The sequence below is a fragment of the Fundulus heteroclitus genome, chromosome 9, assembly GCF_011125445.2.
Source record: "Fundulus heteroclitus isolate FHET01 chromosome 9, MU-UCD_Fhet_4.1, whole genome shotgun sequence".
NCBI lineage: Eukaryota > Metazoa > Chordata > Actinopteri > Cyprinodontiformes > Fundulidae > Fundulus > Fundulus heteroclitus.
The window spans coordinates 31,794,331-31,813,823 of record NC_046369.1 but is presented as its reverse complement, the minus strand read 5'-3'; the positions used below and the strand labels follow the sequence as shown (position 1 = coordinate 31,813,823).

Below are 19,493 nucleotides of genomic sequence, written 5' to 3'. Positions count from 1 at the left end.
AAGAAACTAATGGATTTTAATAACTGGAGAGAGAAAACAATATTTGAAAAATCTAAAGATTGATTTTTGAAAAGGATAGAGAGTTATTAAACTCTCTAGTATCCTGTAATAGATTCATACTTGCTGTAAGGTGAAATTAAATTAGTATTTTTTCCCCTAAAGTTTTATGAATCCTTTTTGTATTTATAGGCAACAAAAACATTTTCTTCATATCTGAGCTGTATGCAATCTAGATGCAGGATAGATTATTATCAATTTACTGTGGGTGAGCATTACTTTAAAAATGAGCAGCGTTTGATTCATCAGTCATCGGTCCGCTCTCTTAGACTGGTTAAAACCCCTCATTTCTTTAGGATGATCTGGGGCAAAATTAAATATACACACAGTGTAATAAATAAATACATACAGATATGAACAATGCAAACATAGCTGCGTATTATGGCATGCATTTCCATTGCAGGTTTTCAAAAATACAAAGTTTTAAGCTTCAAAACACTTCTGAAAATCTTTGATGATGGAATCCGTCCAGGTCCTTTTCACAGATTGTTGAATTATAGTGAAATCCATGCAGTGTCTTCACTGCAGCTGCTTAACGCCACTGAAGGAGGACATGTGGTTGATATCCGACAATTGCAAAATTACACATCTGAGATTTATCGGGGTTAAATAACAAGTTAAAGGAAAACGCTAAACAGACAGAAAACAGATCACGACTGTTTCTTTTTTTACATGTGTAAACTGAGTTAATAGAAAATTCTGTAGAGCAGCTTTAACTCCAGATCGATCAACGATCAAAGCATGCGCGCTGCTTGCTCCGTACAGTTCAGGAGGGTCGTGCGTCATTCGCAAATAAATAAATAAAAAACAGAAGAACAAAATGGGCAGAAGCGCAGCTTTTTGTCTTTAACTTTTTGTGGCTGGGTACGCAGGGACATAAACCCGGCTGTTATTGATTGTTTCAGCCCCTGAAGCGGATAAAGACGGTGCAGACCCCCGTCCTCCAGGGCCCATCGGTGGCACCGGGCTGATTCTGAATCACTTTAAGACCACCCGTACCGTCACATCCACTCGGTTCAGCTTCCTGTTGGTGACCGCGCACCGCTAGGGAAATCATTTTACGCACCGGCACCAGCAGGCGCACAACGCGACCGAGGAGATACGTGCTCCTCCTGTTGCGCCATGGAGAAGCCCAGCGCACAGGGAGCTGCCGTCACGGACTTGATCTCGTATTCTTTGAGGCAAACTGTGGGTCCCCGGAAACAGAGCGTGATAGATGGATTTTCGGTGACCAGTCGGACCATGTTCCTTGAGGGCAGCGCACTCAGGACTGATGCTGGCTTCATGGCCGCTCCCCAGACGGAACCTCCTCACCTTGTGCCTGCCTTCTGGGACTCCCCGCTCAGCCACGGCATCAATGTGTTCGTCGGACTGGTCCTTTGCTTCACCATGCTGGGCCTGGGCTGCACCGTGGAGGTTAACCAGCTCGGGGAACATATCCGCAGACCCATCGGGGTGCTGCTGGCGCTGGTGTGTCAGTTTGTCATCATGCCTCTGGTGGCTTTTCTCCTGGCTTTAGCCTTCTCTCTGGACGATGTGGCAGCGATGGCGGTTCTCCTCTGTGGCTGCTGTCCTGGAGGGAACTTATCAAACATCATGTCTCTGCTGGTGCACGGAGAGATGAACCTCAGGTAGATTATGTAAAAGAGTTCACAGCGCGCCTTAGAGCGCGCCGTTCTCACATTTACGCACAGAAATAAAGGCAAACAAATTTCCTTAAGCGCTGAATCCGAGATTCTTTGTGTTTAACCAAACTCATTTTTTGCATGTCTGTAATCTAAAGTGAAGCCATTAACCGCGCTCCCTTGTGTCCTCTCCCCAGCATCATCATGACCATCTCCTCCACCCTGCTGGCGCTGGTCCTGATGCCTCTCTGTCTGTGGATCTACAGCCGGGCGTGGATCAACACGCCTGTGGTCAACCTGCTGCCCTTCGGGGCCATCATCCTGACCCTGTGCAGCACCCTCATCCCGATTGGTCTGGGTGTTATGCTGAGATACCGCCACACACGTGTGGCCGATGTTGTTTTAAAGGTGATGTCTGGTCCATTTATTCAAGCTTTTTTTTTATTTTTTATTGGATGTGGCTTTGTCATGTGAGGATTTTTGCTTTGGGTTTATGGAGACCAACTTTGCACAAAGACGCACTGCGTAAATGTTCAAGGCATATCGTTAGAAGATGGGGTGGGAGGAGTGAGGGGACAGTGACATCAGAGATTCTGAGTCAGGGAGAGCCCCTCCCTGTGTTACTGATAAAATTCCCACATGAAGGCGGGACGCATTGTTATCATATCGGTCAACAGAGAAGCACTGATGCAGCCCAGCTTGACATGTGCTGTCAATTTTCTTAGAGGATAACCTAAACACACAGACTGGAGGTCCTTGCCCAATGTGTAGCCACCGTGCAGAAGTGGACAAAACCCAAAAAAAGACCAAACAAGCTGTCTCCCTCACACCTGAACGTAACAGTCACACACGTCTGAGCACATCACTGGGCATGTATGAGACGGACCGACGCAAAGTGCATGACTGCAAATCATCACAAAGACCACAGCAGGTGGCACGTAACATGGTGGACCACATCCAAGTCAGCATGCAGGAGCCATTTTTTCTACATCTGAAAAGCTGGCAGAGACACACTCCTAAAGACTTAATTGTATTTATTAATTTAGCAATAATAACTTTAGAAACTATCGACTTATAAATGGTAGAATAAAAGTTGTCACCACATCTTTCAGACAGAAGAATAACTTTCCTTGCACTTCCCAGTTATGCATCGTTTGTCCTGAACCACATAAAATACACAGGTTTGTGGTTGCGTGGAAGCAAAACATTGTTTTTGTTTTTTTAATGGATTTACTTTTAATTTTTTACAAAAACACGATGTAGAAAGTTGATTTCATTTCCCCTCAAGAATCCTTTGTGACCCAATGATCCTCTGTCTTCAGGCATCCCTTTGGTCCCTGCTGGTCACCCTGGTGATGCTGTTCATCCTGACCGGAGTGATGCTGGGGCCCGAGCTGCTCTCCACCATCCCACCCTCCGTCTACGCGGTGGCCGTCCTGATGCCTCTGTGCGGCTACGCCGCGGGCTACGGCCTGGCCGTGCTGTTCGACCTGCCCCCCAACAGCCGCAGAGCTGTGTCCATGGAGACGGGGTGCCAGAACGTGCAGCTGTGCACCGCCATCCTAAAGCTGGCCTTCCCCCCGCAGCTGATGGGCGGCATGTACATGTTCCCCCTGCTGTACGCGCTCTTCCAGGCGGCGGAGGCGGGCCTCTTCATCCTGGCCTACAGGCTGTACAGGAAGGAGGTTCTGCACAAATCAGACCCCTTAATGGACGGCGACGAAACAGACATAACATATCAAAGGTTCCACGATGAGGACTTTGAGCCGTCTTACGGTGCCGTTACAGTGAGCGACCCGAACGCCATCATGCTAGAGCCCTGCCCTCCTGACCCCACGCCCGTTTAATATCATAGAAACCTTTCTTTGCTGCTGCTGCTAAGGGAGTAAGGTGAACATTTTGATTGCTGTCCCTCATTAAAGAAAAAAACAAAACAAACAGGGTAGGGGAAGATGAATGTTTAACATTGACGTGATGCTTATAAAAAAGGGGTGCTTTATGTCATAAGCTTAATTCATCCAAGGTAATCTCTGATGTCTTTTACAACGAAACAACATTGCTGTGCCCTGTGGAGTAAAAAAAAAGAAGAAAAGAAAAGAAGATGTATGATCATGTGTATGTTTTTCAAAACAGGGGCTAAAAGATCATAAAAAAAACATATCAAAGTTATCCATGTGGAAACAAGCCTGTGCCAAGCTGATCAAACTGTGTCTGTATAGAACAATTAAAGAGCCGTATGTAGTCACGTGTTTCCTGTTTTGTATTTGCGCTGAACTCAACACCTGAACTCAATTACGCCTGATGGCGGGGCCCCCGCTGTCCAATCTATTTAAGTAGTTTCAACGCGCAGTGCGGCCTGGTTGAGCAAAGAAAAACAAAATGGCAACATATGGTGAAGAGCCAGTCGACAGATACTTCTACTCCTCATACAACCCTTACATGGGTCGGTACGCCCGGCCCAGAGACGCAGGCTGGAAATACAAAGGTTACTTCTCCCACTATGGAGACGGCTCTGACGCGTTCAACAACCACCAGCGCGCCCAGCTGAAGTCCATCCTGTCCCAAATCAACCCCAAACTCACCCCGAGGCTCAGGAAGGCCAACACCAAGGACGTGGCGGTGCAGGTCAACCCCAAGAGGGACGCCTCGGTGCAGTGCTCCATCGGCCCGCGGACCCTGCAGGTCGTGAAGCGCGACGTCCAGCGCAGGAGAAGGCAGGAGCCCGCCACGCCCAGCAGCCCCAAGGCAACGGGTGGCGTCCGTTACCCGCGGACGCTGGCCGTGTACTCCCCCATTGCTTACCGGAGCGTCACGTCATTCCTGGTGGACGACAACAACAACGTCAAAGACGCTTCCTCCGAGGCGGCGCCCACCGTAGAGCCCCACGGTGACCCGGGAGAGGCCACCGAGGGGAAGGAGGAGGAGGAGGAGAAGGAGGAGGAGGAGGGATCGGACGCTGGTGAGGATGGGAAGACGTTGAAGTCCCCGGAACAAAACCAGCTGCTGAAACCGAAGCTGCAGGTGAAGAGCGAGCTCGCGCCGCAAGTCGCGGAGGCATCAAAGGGCAAGGCCCGCGTGCGCTTCCAGGTGAGTTGAGTGGCGCGCGCGCGCAGAGTTGAAGGCAAGTTGAAATTTAAGATGCTCCCAACCTCTATAAATCAACTTAAATTTTTTATTTTATTCAGTGGTCTTTTTAGGCGTTCTATCGCACCCAAAACCATGTTTTTGAGCATCAGTGTTTCTTTTTAAAGTGGCTAAAAGTGTGAACAAACTTGCTGGCAAAGAGTCTCTAAAGTTGAGACGATCTCAGATTAGCCAAAAAAAGGGGGGGCGATAACTAAATTGGTTTAAAACAAATTCATTTTATAAACAAAGATCAGTTGGTTTCAATGTTAACTGGCTCCTACTGACCTGCCTCTCTGTCCCATTAGTTCCTGGAACAGAAATACGGATATTATCACTGCAGAGAATGCAATCTGCGATGGGAGAGCGCCTATGTGTGGTGCGTTCAGGGCACCAACAAGGTGAGTAAATTCCCAAGAGATGAGTGGCTGGAAACTTCATTGTACTAGATGGAGCTAAAAAAAAAATAGCAATGTAAAGAAAAGTATTTTTAGATGGTGTGACGTCACATCATCTCTTCAGTCTATTTACAAGCCGGGCAAGCGGTGCGTTCATGTACAGCTGTCACTCGGGAGTTTAGCCCCTGCCTGGCCATAAAATGCCACCAGCAGAGGTAGAGGCGTGGCTTGTCCCACCTTGTTTTGGTTTACAGCCTGTCCAGTGGTGAAATTTCACTTCTTGCTCTTAATGGCTGTAAATACAGGAGTACTAATTAGTTACAAGCTAATAAATCTGGATATGTACAGTGGTGACCCCCTACCATTTTTCTAGGTTTACTTCAAGCAGTTCTGTAGGAAATGCCAGAAGGGCTTCAACCCGTACCGCGTGGAGGACATCACATGCCATGTAAGTTACTTGTCCGCTTAACTTTAAATCTTTTTGCAACTTATGCACATGCTTCTCTTGTTCTCCAGACTTGCAACAAGGCCCGCTGCTCCTGTGCCCTGACCCAGCGGCACGTTGATCCCAAGCGACCCCACAGACAGGACTTGTGTGGCAGGTGCAAAGGCAAGCGGCTCTCCTGTGACAGCACGTTCAGCTTCAAATACATCATCTGAGTCACCTCGACTTGGAGAAAAAAAAAATCAACGCACATGCTCTGCTGGCAATGCTCAGCTCAAACGCAAAGCACAAATTTTGATGTTTAAAAACTTTATTTTTTCATGTTCTGTTGAGTCTGTAAGCACGTCTTGCAACATAATAAATGGATACCTTGCACTCTGGATTGTAATTATTTTTGCATCAAGTGGTCTCTCGTGGGTCAGCAGCAGGTTAGGCATGTGCTCCAGGAAGTGGAATAACTTGTGAAATGGTGTCCTCTAGGAATGAGTCTTCATTTTATCCAGAGAAAATGCAACACATGAAAACATTTAAAATCAACTGTACCAGATGAGGAATGAGTCAGACTGGTTTCTGAAACTCCAAACGGTCCCAAATTCAGTCTTGGCAAGCGGGGCTTTTCAGCAAAATTAAAGGATTAAAACCCAAAGCAGAACCTGTGAAGAGAATGCATATTGATGATCCTTGGCTCTAGTGGATGGTTCCAGCCAGAAGCTGAACCCACATCTGAAAGCTTGATTGCCCCTGAAATGAGAAGCCTATAAAATCTTAGCAACATCTGGAGAGAGACTCAAACCCTGCTCTTGGCTTTCTCATGTTTAGCTTTATACATACATCCCATTTTGGATGAACAGTGCATTACACAAAATTACAGGGGGGGGGAAATACTGGTTTTACACTATACATTTTCTAAAATATATACAGATTACAATAAGTTATGCTTTCATTATAAGCTGTAGCAAGTATGCACTTGTGTGCAATTAAATGCATTTGTGTATGAGCATCTCCCAATATATATCACACAGTCGCGAGTCTAAAGGCATCTACTTATTTGGTTAAAGAGTGAGTTTTGCGTGAAGACCTGCTGAAGGGTACTCATCTCTCAGCGCAATCAAACATATTTCTCTTTATACACTCCCTGAAGGCAGGGGTTTCCCCCACAGGATCACAATAACCTGTTAAATATCCTAACATTTACAACCTAGGATGTTAGCTCTAATAAAAAATACATTTCTCAAAAAAATATTCTTGCAGTGCTTCTCTCTTTCAAGCATGCAATCGAAATCTCTCTTTATAAACAAGATGCTTATGAGTCTTGATGGTGTATCCTCACATGGACCGTCTTGCACGCTTCAACACCGTCTCCCCGACCTGAATCCAAGGAGGCCGCCACCGCCGCTCCTTGGTCCGATCAGGTAAAAAAAAAAAAAAAAGAAAAACGGAAAAAAAAAACAGAAGCTTTCCCAATGTGTCCTCCCAATCTTCAGACACACCATCACATGACTTATTGCAACTGAATTTTGCAAGTAGGCTTAGTCTGGAAAAAGCGATGAGTTTGAAGCATTCATACAGGTAACGTTAATGCATGGTCACAGTTATTCCCACGCATCCTTTAGCCCTTTGTATGTGGAGTGTCTCTTGTCCTCTGGCCCCCCCTCCCTCCCTCTCCCTCTCCCTCTCCCTCTCCTCTCTACAGCGGACGTCAGGCGTGTGTAAAACAGGGGGCCGACTACAGTCCGGTGCTGAATGTGGTCGTGTGAAGTTGGCATGCCTGGGCCTGACTCAGAGCCTCACGGATCTGCAGGTTGAGCTCCATGAGGCGGGTGCTGGCCTGCGACAGGTCCCTGCTGGGCCCCACCACCGCCAGGCAGCCCGTCTGGCCCAGTGTTTGGTGACGGAAGTAGATGTGCAGGAGGGTCTGAACAGCGTTATCCTTCTCATTGCCGAAGATGTCATTAGGCCACAAAGACCTGTGGATTAGGGAATAAATAAATAAATAAATATAAATAAATATCAGCTTATGTAAAGAATTCATTTTAGGCTTCTTCAAAACCCAAAGCACACGGCTTCACATTTGCCAAGTTAAAAAAAAAAAAAAAAACATACAAACAACCTTATTCCGTACAGTTTAAGATGCAAGACAAATAGACTAAGATTTAAAGGAAATACACATAAGCTGAAAAGCAAGTGATTAGCCTCCAGCAAAAAAAAAAAAATAGTCTAATTAGAGGCTATTTTATATTGGACAGTTATGACACGAATAAGTATTAAACAATATTTAGTTCATTTCACAACTATAGGCTGAACCTCATTTTTGACTCTTGAGCAGAATTTCAGAAATTCTAGTCTCTGGTGTTTGAGACGCTAAATGATTGCAGCTGCAATATTTTAAAAAAAGTGGTTCCAAAGGTATACTACATTTATCAGATTTTTTTTATTTAGAAAACGAAGACATAAAAAAAATGTATTGTGGTCCTTCCACTGTACAACTATGAGTTACTTTGTGTTACATTTTCTCAGATTTTTTATTTAGAAAAAGGAAATATTTAAAAAATATATATTATTTTCCTTCGACTGCACAACTATGCATTGTTTTTTGCTGGTTGACCACATAAAATCCTTGGGAGAAACAAGGACATTTGATTGTTATGTGACAAAATGTGAAAAAGTTTGAATACCATTTCAATACCCTGTAACGGTAATAGATCGGGACACCAGAAAGATGCAGTTAAAAGAACAAATGCTAAATATTTTAGTCTTAACTTAGTCTTCTAAACTTATACTAGCAAAGACAAATGTTTCATTTCTGTCAGTGCTGCTTTGCTCATCTTACCTAAAGATTTTGACCTGCGTGAGAGCAGAGCTGAAGTCTCTGGCTCTCAGCGTTTCAATCAGCGACTGGATTGCCGTCTCGGTATTGGTCTGGGCATTATCTGACATGCACACATCCTCCTGGCTGTCATTTCCTGTTTCTGCCTCGATCAGGCAGCTCTCCAGAATAGTGAGCTCCTCAGACATGTTGGTCACCTTGGAAACAGACAGAAAAAAAAATAAAACATCTCTTATCATTGCATCATAGCACTAAATAATGCAAGGAGACATGTGCTACATAAAGCTGGGAGGCCAGCTAAATAAACCTGGAGTACAGTTTAACTGGATTATGTGGCCCTCATCAATCTGTAATGGCCGTGATCCAATTTCACCAAGTACCATAATCTGATTACGATTTGATCGTTATTTAGGTGAGGTAAGGATCAATGGCCACGCAGATGTGGTAACAATTATTTATTATAGCCTGCGCTCAGCTGCACTGCACATCTGACAGGAAGCAGGTTTCAGCTCGTTGCTGCATGGTCTTAATTAAAGAGTTCCTATGGAGAACGAGAGAAAACCAAGTAAGGATCTATGGAAAAACATAGTTTGCATCTAGTTTTATGTAACAAAGTAACCTAAAGCATGTGGGAAAGATCCTACAGTCTAAACTAGTGAATTCAACTGTAATTGCTTTGCATGAAATATCATAAATACATTAAAACCATTGGATTTTGGTAGATATTTCTGCCTAGGGATTGATGACCAACCCCCCCCCCATCCCATCTCTGAATTTTTCCTTTCAAATTTAATGATTTTTAAGTAGTACAATTTATAAAAGACATAACTGCCAAAAGAGGTTGAAAAAAATTATGTAATTAAACACATGACCTTATTTTCATATCTCACTGCTTGCTGTATAAGTACTCATAATTTTTTACGTGGCGCTTATGAAGCATTTTGAACACTTTAACTAATGTTCTTTCTAACCTAACTTCCAACTGCAGGTTCATCCCAATCAGAAGCTGGAAATTCAGATTGTGTGTCAGCTGTTTGAACGCCTGTACATGTTCGACTGTATCCTGCATTGATAAAAACAGACACTAAAAGATTACACACAAAGTGATGCTTATGGTTCTGCATTAACCCTTTCAGTCGGCTGGGGACTTGTTATATCAGGACTGAGGGGGCATGTTTGGGAAAGCTGCAGTCCTTTCACATGAACAAACGGAGAACGCCAAGAAACCAGCTGAAATCTCTCAGTATTTAATCAGCATTGCTGCTATGTGCAAATCAGAGTCAGCTGTTTTAATATCAAATGATGGCCTGTAAGAAGGTTTTCACACCGTACGTGTTGCAGAGTGGTATTATTTATAAAAGCAAAGCTACCTTTAGAAAAAAGGGTTGGAAGAAGAAATATACGGGTCACTTTGAGGTCTTGAACCGCTCAGACAGAAGTCTAATGGTTGTCGCTTTTATTAGTAGTATGAACGGCCACCTCAAAGAAAATCTGATTTCAGGAAAGAAAAAATCTGAATTGAGCATCAAGCCCTGCAGTGTGAACGTAGCCTTAGTTTTTGATGTAATGTTCCTGGACAAACAGTGTATTGCCTGGCTGGGTGGGACCTATGTCCATATGTCTGGCCCTTTCCAGGACTCTTGTAGCACAGACCATGTCTAGATCTTGTAGACGGCATCCCCCAATCCCCTGTGCTGAACTCATCACCTGAGCTAGATCCTTTCTCTCCTGTGTAATGCAGCTCCCATATAACACTGTCACAAAATGCTTTCAATTGTAGCTTTATAAAAGTTTCTGAGCAGCTGAGAATAAAGTCCAGCCCGTTTCAGTTTCCTGAGAAAGAAGAGCCGTTGTTTGGCCTTCTTCACCAGGTGGAAGGTGTTTATGGTTAATATATAAAGATAGATAAGAAGACAAAATTCCCTGGACAAGGTCCATGCCGTTATGTCCAATCACAAATTATGCTTCTCCATCTGCACTGCAAAAACGGGTCTAAAAATAAGTAAAATGTTCTTAAAATTAGTGTTTTTGTCCTAGATTTGAGCAGGTAAATAAGATTATCTGCCAATGGTATGAGTATTTTGACCCCTAAAATAAGATAATTAGATCTACTGCACTTGAAATAAGATGATGGAGATGAGTTGTTCCTATTTTAAGAGGAAAAATCTTATTCTATCATCTGTTTTACCTGCTCAAATCTAGGACAAAAACACTAATTTTAAGAACATTTTACTTATTTTTAGTTCCGTTTTTGCAGTGTGGCGGTCTGACAGGCGAGTTTGAAGTTAGCAGTTGCCAGGGGAACGGTATTTGTCTGCCTATATTGTGCCATGTGTAAGTTGGAAGGGTGGCCCCTGGGTTTAAGTGAGATTTCTGAACAACTCCATGCTCCCAACTGTGTACGAAAGTCTTACACAGAGTTAAAACTAAAATCTAAAATAAACTCTTAATAGGTTTAAGACAAAGTAAAACTGCTACAATGGTCCAGTCACTTATCTGGTATCTATGTGTATTGAAATCCCCAGAACTTTTAAGATTTGAATACAGTTTTAGTGGAAGACCAGGTCGAAAAGCACACCTGAACCATGCATGTGACTAGAGTCTTCATACAGCAGATATCTTGAGGTTGCCATTAACAAGAAAGGCTTTGCCACAAAGTATTTGATACATTTCTTAAGTGTATAGAATAATTATTCTCCATCTGATTGAATTTTTTTTATCCATAACTTCATTTGTGGACATTTTTGCTTTGATTTCTTTGTAAGGGTAATATACTTAAGTCGTTGACATTTGGTGTGAATTTGATATTAATATAAATATTTACATGGAGAAAACTCTTGACAGCTTAATACCTTTTTACGCTTCTCCTCTAGACAGGTGGGTATTTTTCCAAAATCTACCATTGTGGCACAATTGAACAACCCCCCATTACATCCTCACCTCTGCCTCTCTCTTCATGGTGTCCACCCTGCTGATAAGCTTACAGTAGGCCTGGAACAGCAGAAGCAGCTGAAAGTGCAACTTGTAGAGCCTCCGACACAACTCCAACTCCTGCAGAGACAGACGCGTAGGAAACACGTTTCAGCACAATCTGCAGTGACGTTTGTACCGATCGTCACATCAATTAAATTAAGTGGCCACCTGGGTTAGAGATGAGGAAGAAAATTAAAATGGTTAACATGGGGTAGTGCAAAAGTATCATTCAGTTTGGGCCACGGAGGAAGAAGTGAGGAAGCTACTATTATGATCACTGATGAAGTCGGTTTGTCACCACATGGCGTGGTCCTGCCTAAGAGACTGACAAGATGGAGGATCCAACTACAATGTCAACCTGAGAAGCATGGATGGAAAAAGCAAGGTTTGAACAGATGCAGGAATGGAACAAAACTACATGCAAAATGAAGTGAAACAAAAAAGAAACACTTGCTAGTTTAAGCTTATTTTGACAATAAACCTGAAATCACTTAAACAGCATTTAAGGCAAGATGATTTTCCCTTTGCATACAAAAAAAAAATAAATAAATCAATGCACAGCATAAAAACGGCAGGACTGATCTGACTGTCAACAGAAAAGAAACACAACTCATGACAGAAGGGCTGCATGTTTTGGTTGAACAGGGTTACATGACGGATCATAGCAGAAACAAAGAAAAAGATACAAAGGTGGGTGGGAGCGGTGGCTAGAAATGAGCGGAGAGATGAGATGGTCAGTGTTTTGTCTGGGTGGCGTCGTTATTCAAGTCTATAATACGAGAACCACTTACTGCTAGTTTTTCCATTTGCTAAGCAAGAAGGTGAGCAGGTCACACACACAGACACACACACACGTATATATATACACACACACACACAAACAACAAATAAAACAGAAGGAGAGAAAGATCAAGAATTAGTGAGCATTAAACATGACAGCTGAGACATGGTGACCTGAAGGTCAAGGAGCAGTGCTTTGTCATCGTCCCTGCACACAGCTGAGCGGAGGCTGGAACCATGTGAGCCGGCTTTAACAGAAGCTGAAACTTTATCTAGATGAGCCAAATACCAGCATGTGTAGAGAGTGCGAGAACAGATATGTTACAGAAGTGACTAAACAGAGAAGAAGGAGTAGTAAAAGAGCACCAGATGTGTTGCGCTCAGTTTATTTAAGACTGTAAATACGCTTTGATGAAATCTGAGCATGTAGTCCACACAACTTTGCAGGAACCAAGACTAACGCAGTGCCTTGCAAAAGTATCCACAACCCCTGACCCTTTCACATCCTGCCACAATACAATAAAACCTCGGAGCATTTTCTTTGAATTTTGTGAGCTACACCAACACAAACTAGTGGATAATTGTAAATTGTTTTTAGTTTTCCTTTTCTATAAAATGTCTGGAAAAAGTGGGCAGCATTGTTATTCGGTTCCCTTTATTCAGACACCTCTAAATAAAATCCATTACAACTAGATGCCTTCCAAAATCTTCCTATTAGTATATAGAGTCCACCTGGTTGTAACTTAAACCCATTATTAATCCAGCTGTTCTGTGGTTTACTGAGAACATTAGAGAAGAAACAGCATCACTAAGACCGGGGAGCAGAGCCGACTGGTCAGGGAGAAAGTTGTAGAGTAGATCAAAGCAGGGATGGTTTGTAAAACTATGTCCAAGCTTTGAACATCTAAGGGTGTTCTTCAGTCCCACATGGAAAGACAATGGAACAACTGAGAATCCCATCACTACGTGGCCACCCACCAAAAATGACAGACCAGGTGAGCTGATGGTAGCTCTGGAGGAGCTGCAGGAATCCACAGATCAGGAGCAGAAATCTTTGCAAGGACAAATATTAATGGTGATTCCAAAAAAAAAGAATTGGGCTTTTATGGAAGACTGCCGAGAGGAAAACCATGAGAAGTCCCATTTGGATTTTTTTGCGAAACATGTAGGGACAGAGCAAACACGTGGAGTTTAACTTTTCAACTTTAACGTTGTGGCCTGCATGCAACATGCTATGAACAGAGGAACGCTAACGTCCCCGTGGACATACCATCACCATGGTGAAACGTGGTGTTGGCAGTGCCGTTGTGCCGGGATGCTTCTTTTCAGCAGGGACAGGGAAAAAAGTACGATTAGGACAGAGGTTCACCTTCCAGAAGGACAATAGGTCAACACTTACAGCCAGGGCTACCAGAGAAGAGCTTAAATCCTGACAAAACTCAAGTTATTTTGCCAACAAAAAAAAATCTTTAGTGCCTGGACGTGTAAAACTTCTACAGGCGTACAATAAAAGATCTACAGCTGTAACTGCAGCAAAAGGTGGTTCTACAAAGCAGTGAGAAAAACGCCACACTTCATATGTAAAGAAAACTAAAGGGAACATTACTTTCCTTCAACTTTGAGTTGGTCTATTAAATAAAATCCCAATGAAATCCAATGAGGTTTGTGGCTGTAACAGGGGAAAATGTGCCGCCGTTCAGGAGATATGAAGACTTTAGCAAGGCTCTGCACGTTTGGAGAAACATCAGAAATATTTGGACCCAAACAAATTCGGTCCTACCTGTGCATGAGTGTTCGGTCGCTGGCTGCTGTCTTTGTCCCCAAATGTTTTCCTGCAGTTTTCCAGCCACTAGAGTGTTGAGAGGACACGGACATGAGAGAAAATACAGGAACAAGAAAACAGAGAGCGCTTTAAAGGAAGAGAAGGAAAAAGCATCACAAGGGTTTTTTCCCTGCTACAATCAGGCATTCACATTAGTGTGAGAACAGTTTAGGTTGGTTAAAGCAACAGATTTAATAAGAAAGCTGTGCTTAGCGAATTAAAGATAGTCTGTTCTTGAGCATGGGATGGTATCTGACCCTCAGGAACAGTGCTGTCTTATTCAATTAGTGCTCTGCATCCCAGAACCTTCTGCAATCTCATTTCTCCATTTTCCCTTCCCCCCTTTCTTCGTTCCCCCCCCCCCCACAGCTTTTCCTGTCTGGCCTTCTGTAACTGATTTAAGGGAGCTCGGAGTTATTTTTATCCCTCAGAGCAGGATGATGCAGACAGTAACGGCAGCAGAACCTACTCCTACCCAATACTAATGTGTCCCCATGTGAATGGCCGGACGCATCTTCTCCTGAATCAGCTGTATGTCTTTGTATTCTCCTCGCTGCCCGTGGGGTGATCTCAGAGATAAACAAGAATTTTAATATGTTTTTGAAGCCCATCCCTCTTGAGCTGAGATAATCGTGCAATTCAACTGCCCCCCACCCCCCCTCTCTCTCTCTCATAAACACACACCCTGATACAGCAGCTGAAAGAGCAGCTATGAGGCGGTCTTCAAAGAGAATAGGGAAGCATACGGTGGATTATAAATTTAGCGAATGATGCAGGAACTCACGAGCTCTGCTGCTTCTCTCTTGGCATTGTAGGTATCCAGATGCTCCTGCAGCTCCAGGACACTGAACTTCAGAGTCTCCAAAAGTCCACAAGAGACCAGCTACAGCAGCACCAACGAGCAACAAAGAAACACAACCAGATCTAAGCTTATTTATTTCCAAACAAATGCAGAAAGGCGTCAGGATCAGACTCACAGTCTCTGCATCCAGGAGCACGGTGGGGCACTGTGAGTGGGACGTCATGACCTCCAGCGAGCTGAGGAACTGATTGCCCATTCGCTGGAGCCTCTCTCCCAAAAAGCGGACAGATGAATGTGTAATAGAGCTGAACTTCCTCTGAATATTCTGTTAAATCAGAAACCAGAGGAGAAAGCATTAAGGTTTTTTTTTTTTCCTTTCTAAACATGCAGATTTACTGAACAAACGTAGACGCATTTACTTCAAATAGCCGCGAGAACACATGGAAAGTGTAAACAGCAGCGGAGCCGTCCGTGTCCGACAACATCTGGTTGACGTGGCAACGCCAAGCGTCTTCCTCGTTGTCGTAGGCGACGGGCTGGAACGCTGCCAGGATGGCTGAGAGGAAGGGCGAAGGGGGCGGAGAGGCCTGGATCTCTGGGAAGCCATCTGCGTCACCTTCATCTTGACTGAAACACACATAGGAGCCAATGAGCTACGGTCCGACACGCTCCGCGCTCCTTCACTGAAGGGCAAATGTAAACACACACACATGCGCACACCAGCTCGTTCTCACCGCACGTAAACAACCTCACTGCCACATCTCGCACCACGCTGGAAGCTTTAAGTCACAGCGGGATCCACATAAGAACAGCACACATTAGCATTTTAGCATTGAGTAAATGTCTTCCCCTCACACATGCGTTGAGATACTTACAGGCCTGACGGACCAAACAGCCTGAAGAAGCAGACAGAATATAGATATCTGAAGCCTGCGCTGCCGAGTGCTGCAACGGACACAGTCTCTGTCCTCATCCTCACCCCCAACTAACGCTCACCCCCCCCCCCACTCGACTCTCTCCCCTCGTCTGCAGCCTGACGGTGCTGCAACTGCTAACGGCACAAGCGCACAGCGCTCCCATCCCACACAGGACTGCAGAGTGCTCTATACAAGCTAAGCAACTACACACACATTACTGCACGCAGCCCCGGCTCCCGGCTACACGCCACTGAAACGCAGCTAGAGTCCGTTTTTGTTCCTTGCTCACTCCAATTCATAAATCTACATGCCACATTTTTTCTGGATAGCGTTTGGCACCTTTTAATCCCCTATTCTAAGCTACTCACACGCTGTGGGTTTTCTGGACAGGCCTAGCTCAGCTACGTAACCAAGCTGTAGTTATATAATATGTAGGCGAGAGGCTATTTTTTTCAGCCAAACTCTTCTTTTTGTTTCAGTGTGGCGTTTATCTCTTTAGAAGTGTCCTTCGGCCGGAACTGGCCCACCTCTGAAAGTAAAATGCTGCCTTCATAATTCCAGGAAGTACTGCCAAAAAGATGTACACCTATGAAAAACGTTCAGTCTTTAACCTGCAGAAGTGAGCCGTATTTTCCTTGACAACTCTGTAACTGTTTTTTCCTGCTGACAGATCAGTCTTCAAATGGCTCATTTCTTGTATTCACGTGGTTGTTAAAGATAAATTATACTTGCAAGTCAACGTTATTTAGTTTGGTTCATTTTGCTTGTACATTTCAACTGATGTAAACAAAAGGGATAGACGTGTTAGAAAATGGATTGATGGATATAAACAAAAACAACAACAAAAAAAACAATTTTCAGCCAATCTGTGAAAGCACCAGAACAAGCGCTAACACTCTTTAGTGTTGATGTTTTAACTGTGAAAAGATGAAACAATGTTGGCAGCACACTGCACCAGTAAGAGGATTAAAGCAGATAACAGGAAGGCTGAAGGTAGTGTAGAAAAGTTGCTGTTTCCCTCCTTTGATCTCTCAACCTTTGGTAGAATAAGAATCAGCTTTAATCCCCAATTCCTTGCTTCATACAGCAAGGAATTTGGCTCCAGCTCCACTTTGCTCTCTATGAAGACATTTTAGTACAAATATATAAAAAAGAAAAATAGAAAATGCTTCCTTGTGAATCAGTGTAAAAACATTTTTTATTTTTATTTTTTACAGAAGAAGAAAGACATGGTTGGATTTACGAAAATAAGGATGATTAGCAGCTCCTGTGGAAGGTTGTACTCCTTGAGTTACTGCAGGAAACGCAGTCTCCACATGATTCTAACGGCACAAGTGGACCAGCTGATCCCCTCCTGTCTGTATGCAGAGTCATCACCGTCCTGGAACAGCTCCATGACAGTGGTGTCGTTTGAAAAACGTATGGCGTTTCACAGACTGATCTGCTGCGTTGCAGGTCGTTTGTGCACAGAAAGAAGAGGAGTGGGGAGAGAACACACCCTTGCGGAGCGCCGATGCTGACGGTTGTTGTGCGGAAGAAGATGCTCCAGGGGACCAGGATGACGGTGAACGTCACACAGCTGCAGAGACTTGTGTGACGTTCGCGGCAGGAACATCTGTGCCCAGCAGCACGGCGGGGGAATCCTCGACCGCCCTTGCTCTGTCGTGTGCCACACCCACACAAGCTGGGGCCGTGGCGTGTGGGGGGGTAGGTGGGGGTTGGGGCATGGAGAGCAGGAGGCTGAGCTTTTGTGTCAGAGTACGACGTGGATGAGATGGTGGTAGCTGTGAATGGCTGCTTTTCAAACCTGCAGTACAAGCTTAATATTAAGGTCATCTACCAAACGTCCTGGAACATCCTGGATTTGAAAATGTAAGCTGCTTTTTGGAAACAGAGCTAAGATGAAGCCTGGTGTATGCTTGAGGCATCTGCGAGGTCCGCGTGGCAAAGTTGCGTTACTTTGGCTACCACGGCAAAAGTTTCTAACTATGCGGACAGGTCCGCGCAGAAAAACATGGCGGATGAAGAAAGCGCTCCTTCTGCCGGAGGTTTGTAAATCTAGACATCTTCATGATTCGGCCCATAAAGATCACCATGATCATGATCAACAAATTGTTAGCAATTCCTGGAGAGAAATCAGCATCACGCTTGGAAAGAAAATGAAGAGGTTTTAAATGTTAAAAAAACAGTTTTCTACTTCGACATGTAGTGGGTTGTAGTACGGCTGGTGTAGGAGCACAACGCTGCCCTCTAGAGTCCAGGAGAAAAGTGCTACTTCAGAGGAAGCGCTGCACGGAGCATAAATGCTGCAGATGTTGCGTCTGCACACCTCATTTCCACGTGGAGTGTGTCGAGCATAAAGCAACCATGAGGCTGTCCATATTTTTGACACGGGAGGCAAGACCCTAAAGTTAAAAGTAGTCACAGAAAAAGTATGAATAAAATAAAAATAAAACTACTTTATTGTAAAGTTACTTGCTTTTACCTAGTTAACAACAAAATGTTTGACTTCTGTAGAAAATGAATCTGTAAACCACTGTAGATCGAGACAAAAAATTATCTGGCATATTTTCCCTGTTAAAAATGATAAAGAACCTCGAAACAGGCAATACATTTGGGGGCTCATTTCTATAATCTTCATCTGATATATATTGTTTTTTTTAAATCTCAGCAACAAAAACATCAAGTCCTTGTCCTTGTTTATGTTGTACTGTACTATGGACACCCCCCACTCTACATTCTGCAGGGAAATACACACAAAGACGGCCAATTACACATATACCACACTAAGGATAGTTTAAAATGTCAACCCAGTAATGTTATTGCCTTTGTTTTAAAATATTACTGTAGTAAAGTTTTACAGAGATTGTTCACTAACATATGGTCTGAGTTCACTTCTCCTGATTTAAGTATATTAATGCCAGAGAGAGCAAAGCAAAATTTGTTATTTTTTTAAACTTTCTCTGAGGCACTAGTTATATTTATTCATTATAAGGAGACAGGAAATTGGAAGAGATCAATTGGGGGAAGAAATGTAGCAAAGAATCAAACCAAAAACTCAAATCTCCTTATTGAAATTAATATTTAATCACCTACCTAGACATGCCAGAGAAGTCTGCCTCTTCTTCCTCACAGCGCTCATCCAGCTCCTTTAGGGCCTTCGTCACATCCTCTTCCCACAAAGAGCCACAGGTGCTGTCCGGGTCTGGATCAGGCTTAGGATCTGGTGGCGTGTGTATGCACAGAGGCAGTACGGTCTGGGAATCCTCCTCACAGTAGGACCCCGGTGGTGTGTCGATTGCCGGCGGAGGAGGGGGGGCTGGATCCAGGTCCTCATGAGGGTCCTGACTCTCCTGGCCGTCCTGAGAGTACTGGGGATCCTGCGGGTCAGGGAGATCACACAGCTCTGGCGCGTCAGATGGCAGCGGGGGGGCGCTGCAAAACCCCGTGTCCTCGCTCACGCTGCTACTCAGCTCGTCTGCCGCAGTCATGCTTATTGCATCCTGCAACACAAAACCAGATGGAGACACTCAGGTGCAGGTTAACAAGCAAGTTTAGTTACTGTGCCTTGAAGAAGTGCTCAAAACCTTGGACAGTCATATTATTCTGTTGCTCTCCACCCTGTAATAAAACTGCTACAAATATGACAGCGGAAACATGTGAACTGCAAAACACTAAGATTAACAAATAATTGTATTAGTACAGGTGTTTTCAAATCCCATTT

General features: G+C 44.1%; 3 protein-coding genes across 12 annotated transcripts in view; 2 read left to right on the top strand and 1 right to left on the bottom strand.

Moving 5' to 3' along the window:
* Window positions 1–726: 726 nt before the first annotated feature.
* Window positions 727–3,948, top strand: slc10a4 (solute carrier family 10 member 4). Its single transcript, XM_012861118.3, has 3 exons — window positions 727–1,688; window positions 1,880–2,090; window positions 3,005–3,948. Exons 1-3 carry the CDS (start codon window positions 1,180–1,182, stop codon window positions 3,527–3,529), a joined length of 1,245 nt encoding a protein of 414 aa, XP_012716572.2. The 5' UTR covers window positions 727–1,179; the 3' UTR covers window positions 3,530–3,948.
* Window positions 3,949–4,029: 81 nt separating this feature from the next.
* On the top strand, window positions 4,030–5,880 carry zar1 (zygote arrest 1). Its single transcript, XM_012861119.3, has 4 exons — window positions 4,030–4,769; window positions 5,114–5,206; window positions 5,577–5,651; window positions 5,720–5,880. Exons 1-4 carry the CDS (start codon window positions 4,062–4,064, stop codon window positions 5,861–5,863), a joined length of 1,020 nt encoding a protein of 339 aa, XP_012716573.2. The 5' UTR covers window positions 4,030–4,061; the 3' UTR covers window positions 5,864–5,880.
* A 568-nt stretch (window positions 5,881–6,448) lies between these two features.
* The window catches only part of fryl (furry homolog, like), an 89,763-nt gene continuing 76,718 nt past the window's right edge, over window positions 6,449–19,493 (bottom strand). For 7 of the 10 annotated variants that reach the window (XM_021315736.2, XM_021315737.2, XM_021315734.2 and 4 more), the window contains 9 exons: window positions 18,866–19,272; window positions 15,272–15,479; window positions 15,028–15,177; window positions 14,835–14,933; window positions 14,009–14,077; window positions 12,240–12,257; window positions 11,416–11,526; window positions 8,479–8,672; window positions 6,449–7,615 (listed from right to left, as the gene is read on the bottom strand). In XM_021315736.2, the coding sequence (XP_021171411.2) occupies window positions 7,375–7,615; window positions 8,479–8,672; window positions 11,416–11,526; window positions 12,240–12,257; window positions 14,009–14,077; window positions 14,835–14,933; window positions 15,028–15,177; window positions 15,272–15,479; window positions 18,866–19,272 (1,497 nt within the window). In that variant the 3' untranslated portion in view covers window positions 6,449–7,374. The remainder of the gene's footprint in view (window positions 7,616–8,478; window positions 8,673–11,415; window positions 11,527–12,239; window positions 12,258–14,008; window positions 14,078–14,834; window positions 14,934–15,027; window positions 15,178–15,271; window positions 15,480–18,865; window positions 19,273–19,493) is intronic. The other 3 variants (XM_036141488.1, XM_036141489.1, XM_021315739.2) reach the window with 1 other exon arrangement.